At 39.4% G+C, this 15,867-nt stretch overlaps 1 protein-coding gene across 7 annotated transcripts in view; it reads left to right on the top strand.

Moving 5' to 3' along the window:
- The window catches only part of LOC123678191 (chromodomain-helicase-DNA-binding protein 7), a 32,926-nt gene that overhangs the window by 4,053 nt on the left and 13,006 nt on the right, over window positions 1–15,867 (top strand). For 6 of the 7 annotated variants that reach the window (XM_045615083.1, XM_045615082.1, XM_045615081.1 and 3 more), the window contains exons 2-5: window positions 6,644–7,171; window positions 7,231–13,747; window positions 14,245–14,519; window positions 14,710–14,799. In XM_045615083.1, the coding sequence (XP_045471039.1) occupies window positions 6,693–7,171; window positions 7,231–13,747; window positions 14,245–14,519; window positions 14,710–14,799 (7,361 nt within the window). In that variant the 5' untranslated portion in view covers window positions 6,644–6,692. Of the gene's footprint in view, window positions 1–3,999; window positions 4,277–6,643; window positions 7,172–7,230; window positions 13,748–14,244; window positions 14,520–14,709; window positions 14,800–15,867 lie in introns of those variants that run through there. The other variant, XM_045615078.1, reaches the window with a different exon arrangement.

The following is a 15,867-nucleotide window of genomic DNA, read 5'->3' as shown; positions in this document are numbered from 1 at the left end:
TGCATGAAGCTTGAAATCTTTTTTTATATCTACATCAAATATTTTTTTTTTCGATATCCTACTTCTTAATATTCTCTGGCTCCGATGACCCGATAAACATAAAATTTATTATTTCGGAGGAAATTAAGAATTCAATCGCAGAATATTTCAAGATTTATTCATTGGATTCCTTCGAAAATTTGAAATGATATTTAAGAGGTATTCTATTTTAAAAATATCGGTGAAACAGTTAATAATAAATATTTATTCAAGCCAAAGAATTTCTCTTTTTTGATTTTATATTGTAATTGACTTCAAGATAAATGGTTATTCTCTTAAAATTTAATCTTTTCAAAAATTAGTCAAACTCCACCATTCAAAAGAAGTGACTAACTTTGAACACTTGAAATCAAAAAAGCAAGCAAATCCTCTTTCTAACAGATATTTGAACACTTGGTTTCTCTAATTGACCAAACGCTTTTCCATATCATTAGTCCATCAATTGATATACAAGGTGTTCTCGATTTCAATTCATTGTACGTTGACACCCTGTAAGTTTGAAATGACATTGAACAACCGAAAATTTGAATAGTTTCAGGAAATGACCGTGCCCTCTCGTCTTCATGGGTAATTTGGTATTTTTACAGCTCCCTTTTGATTTTAGCGATGGCCTCCGAGATTTGGAACGTTGGCTAAATTATCTGCATTCCAACCCATAAAATAGGTACCTACACTACCTATAGTAAATAAGTGTCAATGCAAGTCTGTCGTGAATTCCAAGAATTTCGAAAGCTGTAAAACATTGCAATTTTTACACTTAACCATTAGCTGAACATGGGATTAAAAAAATTCTTTGAAAGCACTGACCGTCTAGGGATTTGGGAGCTCGTTCATTATTTATGTGTCTTATGCGCCCTTGGATACCTGTGTGACGATCTTGCTGAAATTCGGCATGACCTATATTCTTACGGAAATATTAAGTAATCTTTCCGATATTCTGCTTGAATTGAAGTTCTAGTGAAACTATCCACATGAAATTTTGCATATTTGGCATTGTGATTTATCACTGAAATACATATTAGATTTTTTCGATATTAAACTTGATTTTTGTTTGGTTCCGACCATGAAATCAACACGAAATTATTATTTTATATCTACACTCAAAATCTCAACTTGACCGAATCTGTCGTCATTGAAATATTGAGTATTTTCTTCTCCGATGTTCTTCTAGAATTTTTTTCCCCTCTATTACTATTACTAAGATTTTGAATGAAGCCTAAAATTATTATTTCTAAATGCAAAATTTCATCTGGATCGAATCATTAGTTTTGTCATCATCAGGAAAACAAAATTTCAAAGGTACTTATTCAAAATATCTTCTCGGATATTGTCATTAACTTCAAACCGGCATTCGAGATCCAAATATTTCAGAGGTGGTTGAAATATTTTCCCCAACAATTGCAAAAGTTTTTTATTGCAAATAATAAACAAATAAAAAGCGGCCTGAAACCCTCATTTAAAAAAAAAAAAAATCTTTTTAAAGTCGTCCTTGTAGTCAGTTATTGTATTGAGAGGTTTCGTCGACTTTAAACCTCAAAGTTAAATCCTACTTCAGGTACGATTTGTGGTTGGTTATGACATAACCTTACCTCAGGTAGGTATGGTTGGAGTAGAAAAAAATAATGAATATTGAAAACTTAAAATCTCTGACCTTGAAAAATTGTTTGAACGAATTTGGATTTTGAAATTCCTACTATGAAATGGACTACATTCAAGATGTGTTGAAAAGTTGAAAGAAGTGATACCGTACCTCAAATATAAATGAAAATAATTTTATTTTGCTTCATGTCACTCTACGCAAAACACTCTTTTCCAATAACGCCAAGTAAAATATTTATGCATGCATAAGAAATATTTATGCATAGTAAACAAACATTTTTCGCGTTTTCATAAAATAAAATTTTCATCATATTTGGGTTAGACTTGTGAATGATCTGATTCAAGAATTGTTAAGTTCAAGCTGTTAAAACAATTATTTATTATATAATAATAATCATTATGAGTTGTATTTGGACTTTTTTAGACTCTGTGAGACTTTTCAGAAACACAATTCCTTTGCGAGTTAAAACTGGTTATGTTCTATTTACCTTCCTACCTTCACAGCATTGCTAATTGTTCACTCAAAAGCAAATAGTTAGGCTAGCGCCGGTGCCAGACATTTTAAAGAATTAACATGATGTTTCTGAAGTGACGATGGGACACAGTAACAAAACCTACACAGAATACAACCGGTTCTTCTAACTTGTACAAGCTCTAAGCTTCTGAGAGGTCTCACAAAGGCCTAGGGGAGTTGGAATAGAAAAACAAAACATATACAGGGTGTTCCTAAAATTGACAAAAGGAAACGAGAGAATCCAACGATAATTGAAAAAAGTCATATAAAAAGGACCCGCAAACGCTTGGTTTTTCTCCGTTTTCGATATTCAGGGTGGTTTTTGTGTAGTCCTACTTTTTGTGACGATTTAACCATTATATCGAATTTTCGCTACTGATTGGGTAAATGAGTACCAAAATTCAATTAACACATTCATCACCTTTTTACTGAAATAAAGTTTTTTTTTTATATTTCTGTAAACTACCAGTGATCCACCAAAAAAAGTTCTCCAGGAAAGAAGTGGGCACTGTTCCAGACAAAGCACTTCCCTGTAGATTTGCATTGAAAATTGGCATATTATCACATAATGAAAACTTTGAATTTGATTATCTTGGCAAAAAAGAGGTGCTATGAGAAAAAAAAACTGTATTTCTAAAACAGAGCATTTGCCATTTGCCCATGCTTATAGGACTTTTTTCTTGAAATGTTACGAGGAATTTTGCATCGTACAGACTCTGTACCTCCAATTTAGGAACATCCTTTAAAAATTTTATTTTATATTTGTACCGGTTCTCAATAAAAATTTCGGTTTGACATCCGCCTATTGGATAAATTTAAGGCCGAAAATTATTTTCAGCCGCCATAATTCAGGCGTATTATGTGTTGATAATTTTTTATCTCAAAAACCGTGAATTTCAGCTAAAATTCACAAGAGGCCTTATTTGTTAATAAGGAATCAGTCAATCAAAATAAATTTTCTTATTGTTAAATATGAATATAGAAAAAGTTATTGCGAAACAAGTTTGAGGGGTGGCTTTTTCGTTCCCTTTGGAATCATAGTGGAACACCCCCATAAAGGTTTTTGGGTGCCTTCTCGCCCGCATAAAATGTCAGCTTAATTTAATTTTTGTGAATTTTTTTGATTTTGAGAAATAAATTGAAAACTACTTTTCGGGCACCATCTTTAGTGGTCTGTAAGAGAGGAGGATAAAAAAAAATGTATATGAAAAAATCGCCGTATTTTTGACAAGGAACATACAATTTTTCCCCAAATATTCTTATACACCCAGTATTTTGCAATTGCCAAAATACAGTCGATGTTTGAAAATGGCAAAATTTGAACAGCTAGAGCAAATCTGTTTTTGGCATCTTTGGTTCAATGGAAAGGAGCACTACATCTCTCTATCTCTACTCAAAACAGTCAAAACCGAAAAATTTCGTAAAATCCACGAATTTGGGACACTCTGTACTCTTCCAAATAATCGGGAGATGTTCAGATTGCACGAATGGACAAAAATTTCGATTTGCTTCCACAATCTGCATTTACTTGAAATAGAGTTCTCTCGGATAGAATTTTATTATTCCACGAGTTAGAAAGACAACAATAAATCAATCCTTTGCCAACGAATCTTGATCATTTCACGCGATTCTATTACATTTCATAAAAACGTCAGTTCGACTATCCGTGAATTACGAAAATTCACCTTACATAATTCCAAGTCGGAAGTCCACATTTATTATTCCATATTATATTCGCAGGCAACGATATACACACACAACTCGATAATTTATACTTTCCCTTTATCAATTCCGATAATATTATAATTAGGCGAGGTAAAACTATGAACAAGATACCTTGGCAGTTCTAGTTACATCGTGTGTACCGGTAAATCGACTCTCTGCTTAATTTGATTAAATACCATTATTTTCAGTTTTGATAACGCCGGTTGACATTGTTACCGAAAATTCCTTATCATAACGTTTCAAGTTTCGATAATGGTTGCCGTCGGTTTTAGTCATCACATTGGCTCTTTTGTTTCTACAGTTTCATCCAGGTTTTCGATGCGGTTCGAACTTCAGGTGAGACTTGTTCTAAATTCATTGTGTAGACCCTCGAGATTGCCAGAAATTCTTCGATATTCTGTAAGTACTTCAGATCAATGATCATAGATGGCGCTTGAATCGTTACTCTCATGCAGGGTACATTATTGTTTTTATTATTTTTGACGTTTCTTCTGTCAAATTTATATAAATGGTCGTCCATTTAAGAATCACGAAATAAATTTCTTTTAATGTTAAGTTGCTACATTTATTATTCATTTTCACAGTGGACATAGTAGAATTATAGTGTGGTTACTATAGTGTATTTATTTCTGCAATGGCATGACATATGCAGTCACCCATTCAATAATCACGAAATTAATTTCTTTCAATGTAAAGTTACTACCTTATTAACAAAGGTTTTCTGGTTCACTGTGGACATAGTAGAATTAACGTGTGGTTACTATTCATTTCAGCAATGACATGACATATCATGTCACCTATTTAAGAATCACGAAATAAATGTATTTCAATGTTGAGTTACTACATTTATTATTTATTGAGTTTTTCTGGTTCACAGTGGACATAGTAGAATTAGAGTTGGTGTATTTATTTTTGCAATGGTATGACATTTATTATTATAACTAGAAAAAAATCCACAATCTGGCAACGATGCTAGAAAACGTTTTATGATGTCAAGGCACTGTTGAAAGATAGGTTATACAGTACATTTATAATAATTTCATCTTTAGTTGAAAAAAGTTGCTCAATTGTTGAGGCATGGTAGTATGGTATCAATCGGTCCGTTGACATACTGTTCATTTCAAATTATATCTGAATGCTGAGAAAAATACATACAGAAAATATTTTTTGCAAGTTATCTTCGTGGAGGCTGCTTACTTCAAATTTTATTTGCAAAATACATAAACTAAATATTTGTTTCAAGTTATTTTCGTGAAGGCTATATACTAATCAGAACTCTTTTACATCTAATTGGCTTTCTAGAATAATATTTGTCAAAAAGTTGAAAAATTTAGAACAATTTTTAGTATATTCAATAATTTATATTATCTTCGAGATAAATTTTTTTTCGCATATAAATTTTGATACCGTTATAGTAGGAGGATCATAGACGTTTTCATTCTAAGCTAGTGCTCTAATTTTTATGGCCTGGGAATCCGCTAAACTTTTCAGTTGATATAATTTAATGATTGTCTTCCTACACGAATAATCCACCTGTAACCTTTAATTGGTAGTACACACCTTTCCAATTAGATAAAATATTGATTTTTTTTTTTGAGACGCCGTGATTACGTTCAGTGTGTCTAACCTTGAAGACGCATAATTCGATCGAAATGCAAAAGACAAATTGTTATATTTTCTGATTTTCATTTTTATTCCATTCAACAGATTTCGAAAAATGTAATTTCAACTGGAAATTTGATAGTTCACCTACTAACATTAAAATCTTATGAATGTTTATTGAGTTAATTGAATGCATGTATTATAAATACTGCCAAATATAGCCATTCTATAAAAATTCTATCATCTCCCTTAAATTTCTAATTCACCGTGTAACATATATTTGAATAGCTGAGATTCTTTTGGATCCATTATGTTACAACCTCAATACTAATATGAAATTTTTTCAAAATCCCACTAGAACTACACGACATAAGGAGATCATGAAAACTTCACTTTTGCGCATGTTCAAAGCGCACCATATATCTGGAAAAAATGAAATCGGATCTGATAAAAATCGTAGTTGAGAGTTGAAAAGGATTTGTAGATACACACACAGGCAAGAAATCGAAGTTGTTCAAAATTGTCTGAGATGCGAGCGGTAATTTTCACAAATTTGGACTAGAAATTTTAAATGACTGCCTCGGTATATTATATCCAAAGTCACTTGAATTAGTCCATAAAAACACTTGGCCAGACGTTCCTCTGAAGTGGATACCGCGATGCGCTAAATACCAGGGTTTATTTGAATGTATTGTAAGGCAATAAATTCACTGGCCCCGAAGGAATTTTTGGAAACTTGAACAATCCTTGTGAAATCGAAATATTTTGACTTCCTCCAACTCTGGATATACTATAGTACAGCGGACTGAAAAGTCGACTGTGGTGCCGAAGGTACCAAGTTCGAATCCTGGCTAGGTCATGGATGTTGTACATGTGTTTATTCAGAAATCCACAGGATGAACAAAACACAAACAATATCAAAGAACAAACAATAGTGTCTCGATAAGTGTAAAAACACTTGTTTCGAGCAAAGTACAGCGAATATAATATATTATTTATTACCTCGCGCATAGGATTTGCGGGCAACGTTTCTTTGTAGTTCAGCTGATCACCTTCAGCTTCAATTTCATTCAAACTACTTGAATCAAGTTAGTTTTGTCAAGATTTTTTTTCTGCATGCAATACTCTTGATGATATTTATGTATTTTTTCTTTCTTTTTACAGCAATGGTGTGGTGAGATGAACAAGAAGGCGATATGTGCCGCTTAAAGCGATGGACTCTTACGACTTGTTCGGCGAAGATGGAAGTGGTATGTTGGACGGTCTGCCCGAACTGGGCCCCGATCATTTCGAACCTGCGGTGACGGGAGCGCGCAATGCCACATCGGCCTATTCTACGCAACCCGCATACTCGCAAGAGACCCCCCTCCAGAAATTGGCGACCTTCGGCGGCACGGACTTTAACCATATGGACCCGAACGCGCAGGCGATGTACTCCCAAGGCTACGGCACAGCCGACCGGCCGATGGGACCGCCCTCTGGCGGTGCCTATGGCCACCAAAGACAAATGGCGCGACCACCGCCCGCACCTCAACCAGCAAATCCTAACCAGTATCCGTACCAGACGGATAACATGTACTCGATGCCCGATCATCAGCTGAGCGGTATGGCTGATGGTAACGGCATGCAGGCGACCGCGTGGGGTCAACACTCGACGCCCGCCGCTTCAGCGCCCAACTATCCGATGCACAGGTACTTCAATTCACCATTAGTTTCTCCTTTCCTTCTAATAATGGTAGGTTTTTACCCAGGTACTCCCAAATGGGCGCCTACCGTCAACAAACAATTTCCGCTTACCAACAAGAGACACAGAAACAGCAATTCCACCCGATGATGCAGCAGCCGCACCAGCCGTATGCCCAGATGCAACAGAGGCACGCCCCACACTATCCTCAAAGTGGCGCTACCGGGTACCCTACACCGACAGCGTCCCAAGGTTACGGTGGCTACATGCACCAACGACTACCTCAGCACCACCAATATCCTCATGCTGCAGCCGCCGCCGCCGCCCACCATCAAATGGAGATGGCAGGAGTGTCACAAGCGCAACAACAATATACCAGTCAGATGGGACACTCCGGCCATCCGGTACCGACGCCTACGCACATGGGGCACCCGGCATCAAACCAGGCGCAACCAACGCCGCAAAATCCGATGGCGCACCCAGGCTACGCGCAGACGCACCAACTGATGCAGCAGAGGTCGATGGAGGTGCCGACCCCTGCGCAGCAGTACGCTCAGAAGCATCCGGGCACTTTGGGCAACTCCAGTCCGCAATATAGGGCGCCGTTTCCTCAGTTATCCCCTCAAATGTCACCCAGACCTCAGATGTCGCCAAGACCACAAGCCCCACAGATGTCGCCACGTCCAGTGATGTCTCCTGCTAAACCGAACATGTCCCCGCACCCGCAAATGCAACAGACAAACCTCAGTCCTAGGCCGGCCACCAGCCTGACACCGAAGACGACAACGGCTTCGCCGGCTCCTATCCCGCCGTATTCGCAGCAAAGTACCTTGCAAGCTTTGGAACAAATGGTGATGCCTCCTTCTAGCACCAACAATACAGAGTATCCGCCGTATCCTTCGAGGACATCATTGATACCACCTCAGCCGTCGCAGAATCCCTTGTCTCCAGTTATGGGGATGAGGAACCAGATGGCGGATCAGTGGTCCGCTCAGCCTCCAAGACAAGCACCGTCGCATAACATCTCCAGCATCAACGGACTGATGGGGATGATGGATCCTTCCCAGATGCAAAGTTTACAACAGCAACAACAGCCGCAACCTCAACCTCCTCCTCCTCCTCAACAACAACAACAACAACAGCAGCAGCAGCAACAACAGATTCCGCCGCATTCGCAACAATCCAATATACCTCCCACTTCTCAATCTCTACCCTCGAATCAGAACATGAGTAATCTCGGTATGCCACCACAAAGTATGAGTTTCAATTTCAACGATGACCTAAACAAACCAGATATGACGTTAAGGGAGCCACCTACTCCTCAGAATGTGCACAAAGACTTTGCTCCGTCGATACAATCGGTACAATCTCCCACGAATAGTTTGCCAGATAAACAACCCAGCAGTACCACGAATTCGGAAATGAACAGGGAGATTAATGTTCCCTACTCGTCGGCTAGCAGTCTTTCGCCTCATCCTCCGACACCTACACCATCTTCAACGACAGACGATAATGTCAATAACGCTCCGGATGTTACTCTGCCAATAAACGAATCTTCGAAACCTGAGGAAGAAATGTGCGAAAACGCTTCTCCGATAGAACAACCAACCCAGAGCAAAACTACGACTAGCTTCACGGATTTCAACTGCGTCTCCAGCATGTCTGGTTACAACAGCGAGCCTAGCACACCAAAGACCATAACTAAGATGGACGATTTAGTGCAGTCCAATGCGCCTTCCACCTTTTCCCAAGAGAATTCCATGTCTCAGGACTCTTCGATGGACTCCAACAATGACGTGGTCGCACAATCCACTTATCAACATTCGCTAAATCAAAATAGCAACTCGTCTTTTCCTACCAGTTTCTCTATGCAATCTCAACCGGCTGCGGCCCCTTCGTTACCATCGACGTCGCCACCGCCCCCTTCTAACGTAATGTCTAACCAAATAAGTACCAGCAGGTCTTCTCCTACCTTGTCTATGTCAAACACAAGTCAGATTAGCACAAATGTCACTCCGACGTCTGTCGTCCACACATTCGGATCTCAAGACTTGCCCGTCACTCCTACCAATGTCTCGACTCCAGCGCCGATTGCTAGCGAAACGAACAACGTTGCGGCGTCTGCCACCCCGAGTTTGCTCAGTCAGGCCGGTCCAATGAACAGCACAACGCCTCCAGCAGTTGCGTCTAATCAACTATCGCAGATTCCCTCGCTTGGCATTTTGCCGCAAAGCCTTGTGAATATCCCACCGGTTCAATCCACTGCTCTGTACGATCAAAGTACCGCCATGCCGCCGAGAAGCTTGCCGCACCCGATACCGCATCCAAACATGCCGATGGGTATCCCGAACCACCCGGGCATGATCCCACATACTATCCTGCCGAATCAAGAGTTTCAGGGTTACCAACCGCCTGTTAGTCATCAGCAGGAGAGGGCTGCTCTGCAACAACAGCTCCAAGAACTTTACTGCATGCCGCCCGGTCCTGATCATCAGGAGAAGATCGCCCATCTGCAAGAACGACTGAACGTATTGAGTCAACACGAGGCCACTGAACAATGCAATGGCGGGCCTCAATGCGTATTACAATCTCCTCTTTTCACCTCACCGATGATAGATAGTCCGCAAGTTACCAGCACAACCGGAAGGGGTAGATCTAAAAGCGGGGCAAGGGCTAAGAAACCCAGACAGAGAAAGGGAGAAAAGGCTGTGTCTCCTATACAGATACCTCAGCCGATCACTAACATTGCGATGGCCCCGCAACAACTTCCGGTGTCTGAAGATTGTGTTACTCCTGGCACTGGACTCAGTATTCCTGCAGAAGAACCCGCAGATATAATGGACATGGGAGACGATTCCATAATCGCAGAACTGGCCGATAAGAAAAAAAGAAAGCCTAGGGCGCCGCCCAAACCGAAGCAGCCCAAAGATAGTCAGGAAACGGCTGAAGTCAAGACTCCTAAAGAAAGGAAGAAAAGAGAACCCAAAGATCCCAATTCGAAGAAACGCAACAGAAAGAAGAAGGGCGAAACCCTGGACGACAGCAGCGCTAGTGATACTTTGACTAAATCGATTGAGATTACAGATGATTCTTTATCAGAATCAGTCAGAGAAAGTGTGAACGAAGCTTTAGGAAATGCTTCGGCCGATGAGTCCAAATCTCTGTCGGAAGAAAAAGCTTTGCCAGATTCGGCCCAAGCCGCTTACGAGACTACGTCGGCGGATCTGTCCGGGGAAACTGACGCTGTAGTAGATTCCCAAACGCCAGACGACGTTTCGGAATCTATTCCTGAATCTACAGAGACTGTGGTCAAAGACGAGTATGCGTTTGAAGACCAACCTTTGAGTCCTCAAGAATTAGGAGAGATACCGCGTAAGAAGAGGATACGCGCACCGGCCAAAAAATCATCAACGCCGCGAGTGAGGAACAGAAACACTTCCGGTTCATCTCGAAGTAGAAGACGTAGAGGACCTATAGTGCCGGAATCTGACGGAGAAAACGACGATATGGCATCGTCGCCGCCTCCTTCGCCGCAAGACGAAGATTCCAACAAGAGAAGATCCGCAAGGAATACTCAGAGGAAGAAGTATATCGATGACGTTATGCTCCGTTTCTCAGACGATGATTCTCCTATATCGCAATCAAAGAAAAAGTCATCGTCAGGTCCCACTCCTCCTGCGCCCAGGCCTGAATCATCTCAATCGAATATCGAAGAAAAGGCGGAAAATGCTAACAAACCAAATTTTGTTTACGTCAACACTACCGAAGAAGATTCAATGGTAGTACAACATGTTCTATCGTCCCGGATGGTGATGAGACCGAAGAAACCTACACCTCCAAGCGATGAACAAAAAACCGAAGATAATGAGGAGAAGGCAAACGAAAACGAAGAAGGTGAAGCTGAAACTCCTGCTGAGAAAGATATCGATATAGAAGATAATAAAGACTCTGATAAGGAAGAAGAAGAAACTAAGATAGAAACGAAACCATCAAATGATCAGACTGAGGGTAAAGATGGGGAGATGGAAGAAATTGAAGAATATTATGTGAAATACAGGAATTTTTCCTACTTGCACTGTGAATGGAAGACAGAAGAAGAGCTTTTCAAGGGTGACAAACGCATAGCTAACAAGATCAAAAGATTCAAACAGAAACAAGCGCAACAGTTGAACATATTCGAGAATCTAGAAGACGAACCTTTCAACCCTGATTACATCGAAGTTGAAAGAGTTTTGGACGTAGCGGTTCATACGGATCCGGTCACACAAGAGACCGTTAAACATTATTTAGTCAAATGGAGATCTTTACAGTATGAAGATTGCACCTGGGAGTTGGAAGAAGATGTAGATCCAATCAAGATCGAGCAGTACGAGAAATTCAATAAGATACCGCCTAAAGACCAGTGGAAACCTAAGAAAAAACCAACTGCCGAAGAATGGGTCAAGTTGGACAAGTCACCCATTTACAAAGCAGGAAATAGCCTGAGAGAATACCAATTGGAAGGTTTGAACTGGTTGCTGTTCTCTTGGTATAACGGCAGAAATTGTATATTAGCCGATGAGATGGGTCTAGGAAAAACTATTCAAAGTTTAACGTTCTTGAATTCAGCATGGGAAACTGGAATGAGAGGTCCTTTCCTAGTCATCGCCCCGCTCTCCACCATTCCCAATTGGCAGAGAGAAATCGAAGGATGGACCGAGATGAACGTCATTGTATATCACGGTTCCGCCGCCAGCAAGAACATGTTACAAGAATACGAAATGTATTACAAGAATGACCAGGGAAAACCAATCAAAGAACTTACCAAATTCAACATCCTCATCACGACCTTTGAGATCATAGTCACAGACGTTGCTGACTTGAAAAACTTCAACTGGAGGATATGCGTCATAGACGAGGCTCACAGGCTCAAAAATAGAAACTGCAAGCTGTTAGACGGCCTTAGGCAGCTTAGCTTAGACCACAGGGTGTTGCTGTCCGGAACTCCGCTTCAAAACAACGTGAACGAGCTGTTCTCCCTCCTAAATTTCCTCGAGCCAGATCAGTTTAACAGTTCCGAGGCCTTTTTACAAGAGTTCGGTGCTTTGAAATCCGAACAAGAGGTTCAAAAGTTACAATGCTTGCTCAAACCGATGATGTTAAGGAGATTGAAAGAAGATGTAGAGAAATCTTTAGCACCCAAAGAAGAAACAGTGGTCGAGGTTGAATTGACCAATATACAGAAGAAGTATTATAGGGGTATATTAGAAAGAAACTTCTCGTTCCTTTCTAAAGGAACAACGAATAGCAACATACCAAACTTGATGAATACTATGATGGAACTTAGAAAGTGTTGTATACATCCTTATCTGTTGAACGGGGCCGAGGAACAGATTCAATATGAATTTAAACAAACCCAAGGAGACGATTCAGACGCTTATTATAAATCCTTGATTCACTCAAGCGGAAAGATGGTTCTTATAGACAAGTTATTACCAAAGCTAAAAGCTAACGGACATAGGGTGTTGATATTCAGTCAGATGGTGAGATGCCTAGATATCCTGGAAGATTATTTGATGTACAGGAAGTACCCGTTCGAGAGAATTGACGGTAGAATTAGAGGGAATTTAAGACAAGCCGCCATCGACAGGTTCTCGAGACCAGACTCAGATAGATTTGTGTTCTTGCTCTGTACCAAAGCCGGCGGTTTGGGAATCAATCTCACGGCAGCAGACACTGTCATCATATATGACAGTGATTGGAATCCTCAAAACGACCTTCAAGCGCAGGCCAGGTGTCACAGAATTGGCCAGCAGAAGATGGTCAAGATATACAGACTATTGTGCCGGAACACCTACGAAAGAGAAATGTTCGACAAGGCCTCCTTGAAGTTGGGCCTGGACAAGGCCATCTTGCAAAGTATGAACACCTCCCAAAGCAAAGATTCCAGCAACCGTCAGCTGAGCAAGAAAGAGATTGAAGATCTGCTCAAAAAGGGAGCCTATGGCGCCCTCTTGGACGAAGGAAATGATGGCGATAAGTTTTGCGAAGAAGACATTGACGTTATACTGGCCAGGCGTACTCAGGTCATTACTATGGAGTCGGAAAAGGGATCAACCTTCTCGAAGGCCAGTTTCGCCTCGAGCGCCAACCGATCTGACATAAATCTAGACGATCCAGACTTTTGGAACAAGTGGGCGAAGAAGGCTGAGATAGATACCACCGAGAAAGACGAAAGCGAAGATTTGGTGATCTCTGAACCTAGAAGAAGAACTCAGATCAAGAGATACGGACACGACGAGAGCGCTATTGACATGTCAGATTTGGAGACCTCCTCTGACACCGACCCTGAGAACGAAGGTATACCGGGAATGAGGGGAACCAGAAGAAGCAAACTGAAGAAGAAGAAACTCAGAGATGACTATTACCCAAGGGAAGGAGAGAAAGGAGAGATCGTGTATGGCAGTTGGGCCAGAAGGGAGTGCTTTATGGTTGAGAGGGGACTTCTCACCTTTGGATGGGGCAGGTGGCACGAGATACTACAGAACTCCCAGTTAAGGAAAGGTTGGAAAGATATGGATATTGAGGATTGTGCAAGGATCATAGTGAGTATTGTCCTTTTGTCTTAATGTTTTAACCCAGACTGACAATTATTTTGATACTTTCTATTATTGAACTTTTTTATTGGCCTTTAGGATAATTATTTCTAGTGATCTTTATTTTGGAGTCACAAAAATTAAAACATCACTTGAACGAATTAATTCAATTTAATTTTACTGATTCATATAATTCTCTATTTTGCAAGCTTTTTTCTTAGTACTGGTTGAAGTGAACTAAGGCTACAACTGCAGTTTTTTATTTATATAATCTACATTTCAATTAATTTGTAATGTGTAAGAAGAGTATACTGTCAATGTCCAGAAATTTAGTATTAAGTATTCGTGATGTGCATGGTGCTTGTTGAGTCAGTTTCAGATTATTCCATTATTGATTTTTCTTTGTTATTGAAAAAAATTGTAAGCATTTGTTGAGCTTTGCAAGAAAAAAAGAAAATAATAAAAATAGTTTTATACAAGTTTCTGAGTCCCCCCTTTCTTTGCAGCTTTTATATTGCCTAAGATTCTATCGAGGGGATGAAAAAATAAGATCTTTCATATGGGACTTGATCACTCCTGGAGATGAGTCAAAAGTTTCCAAAAATCATCAGGGTCTGAAGGATCCTGTGCCTAGGGGCATAAGAAACAAACATAAAAAGAAGAAAGATAATACTTTAGATGCTGTTGATGACCCAAATCACTGGAGCAAGGATGAAAAGTATGATGGAGATATATTCTTGGAGAGTAATTACAAGAAACATCTTGGTAGACATGCAAACAAGTGAGTATTCCATCATTATTCTTTTTTTTAATATTCAATTTCATGAATACGAATGATGAATTACATGCTAATTTAGAGAATACTTTAGGTATTTAATGAAATCAAAAAGTAAGCTGACATAATACTTTATGAGACATTATTATGTTTCAAGTCTTCCGATTCCTCTTAATGAACTTCGTGTTGTTTCCAGAGTATTATTACGAGTCCGTATGCTTTATTACATCAAGCATGAGATAATAGGAGATCTAGTTCAACATATAGCCGATGGAGTACATGCCAGGTAAATTTTTTTTATTCCATTTTTAGTCTAGTTTTTATTACTCAGCTGTGAGATATTATTTGATAAGTCAAAAGGTAAGCATTTTTTTCCGGACCTTGGGCAAAAAATGTGGGTGAGACTAGATTTGAAAGTATTCCTCACAATAAAGGATTGAAAACAGCCAAAAATATTATTGAAAAGAAAAAATTGAAATTGAAACTTTTTATAATCAATTTCTCTAAATACATTGCAATATTTTGAAGGCTTTTTTTTGTACTCATCCAGTGGTTTTACCTAAGGACGTTCTCATTACCCATTTACTCTTAAATTAAGAAAAAAAGTACATACATCGGCTAATGAATAATGTTGGGATTCAGCTTGTCTATTTAATATTTTAACATGTTTGCATGTCCCTGCTTGAGGCCATGCTTAGCTTAGCAAGCCCTGTCACATGTAGCTTCATAAACGGAGCTTTTAAATGCCTCTATCGATTATTTCATGACTCCTGGTTTTTTCGATATCAAACATCAGTTAACTGATTCTGAGTGCCATGTCCATTGGTTCAATTCCGAAATCTACAACCTCAAAAAACTAAATGTTCTGTTATACTGGTCTACCTGTATAAAAGTGAAATTGACCTATTAGAGTTGCAGCTTTTGGAATAGAACCGAATCATGGATAGAGTTTTTCGATAACGATGGCATAATAATATTTCCACAGCTTTTTCGCTTACTTCTTAACAACATACATTTTGTTATTAACACAATCGAAGACGGTCCAATACTTATCGATATCCAGTTTCCTGTACGGTACGGCACTAGTCCCCAAATTTTCATTTTGGATCAAAATACTATCGTTTAAAGTCCATGAAGTAACTGCCGTGCATTCAGAAAAATACAGTGTTCACATACTTGGTATCCATTTACATAACTGTGAAACAGGTAAATTTCGATTTGTAACTTGAAATTTTCTGTTTGTCAAATTTGCACGTTAGTTGCAAGGTTTAATTTTTTTGTGTGGTAACTGTAATGTACTCAGTTTGAAGAGAAATATTTGCATTTCAGATAACATTATATGTGAAGTTTTACT

Source organism: Harmonia axyridis, chromosome 4 (genome assembly GCF_914767665.1).
Source record: "Harmonia axyridis chromosome 4, icHarAxyr1.1, whole genome shotgun sequence".
Taxonomy (NCBI): domain Eukaryota; kingdom Metazoa; phylum Arthropoda; class Insecta; order Coleoptera; family Coccinellidae; genus Harmonia; species Harmonia axyridis.
Note: the sequence above shows the minus strand (reverse complement) of the source record. Positions and strands in the feature narration are given on the sequence as shown.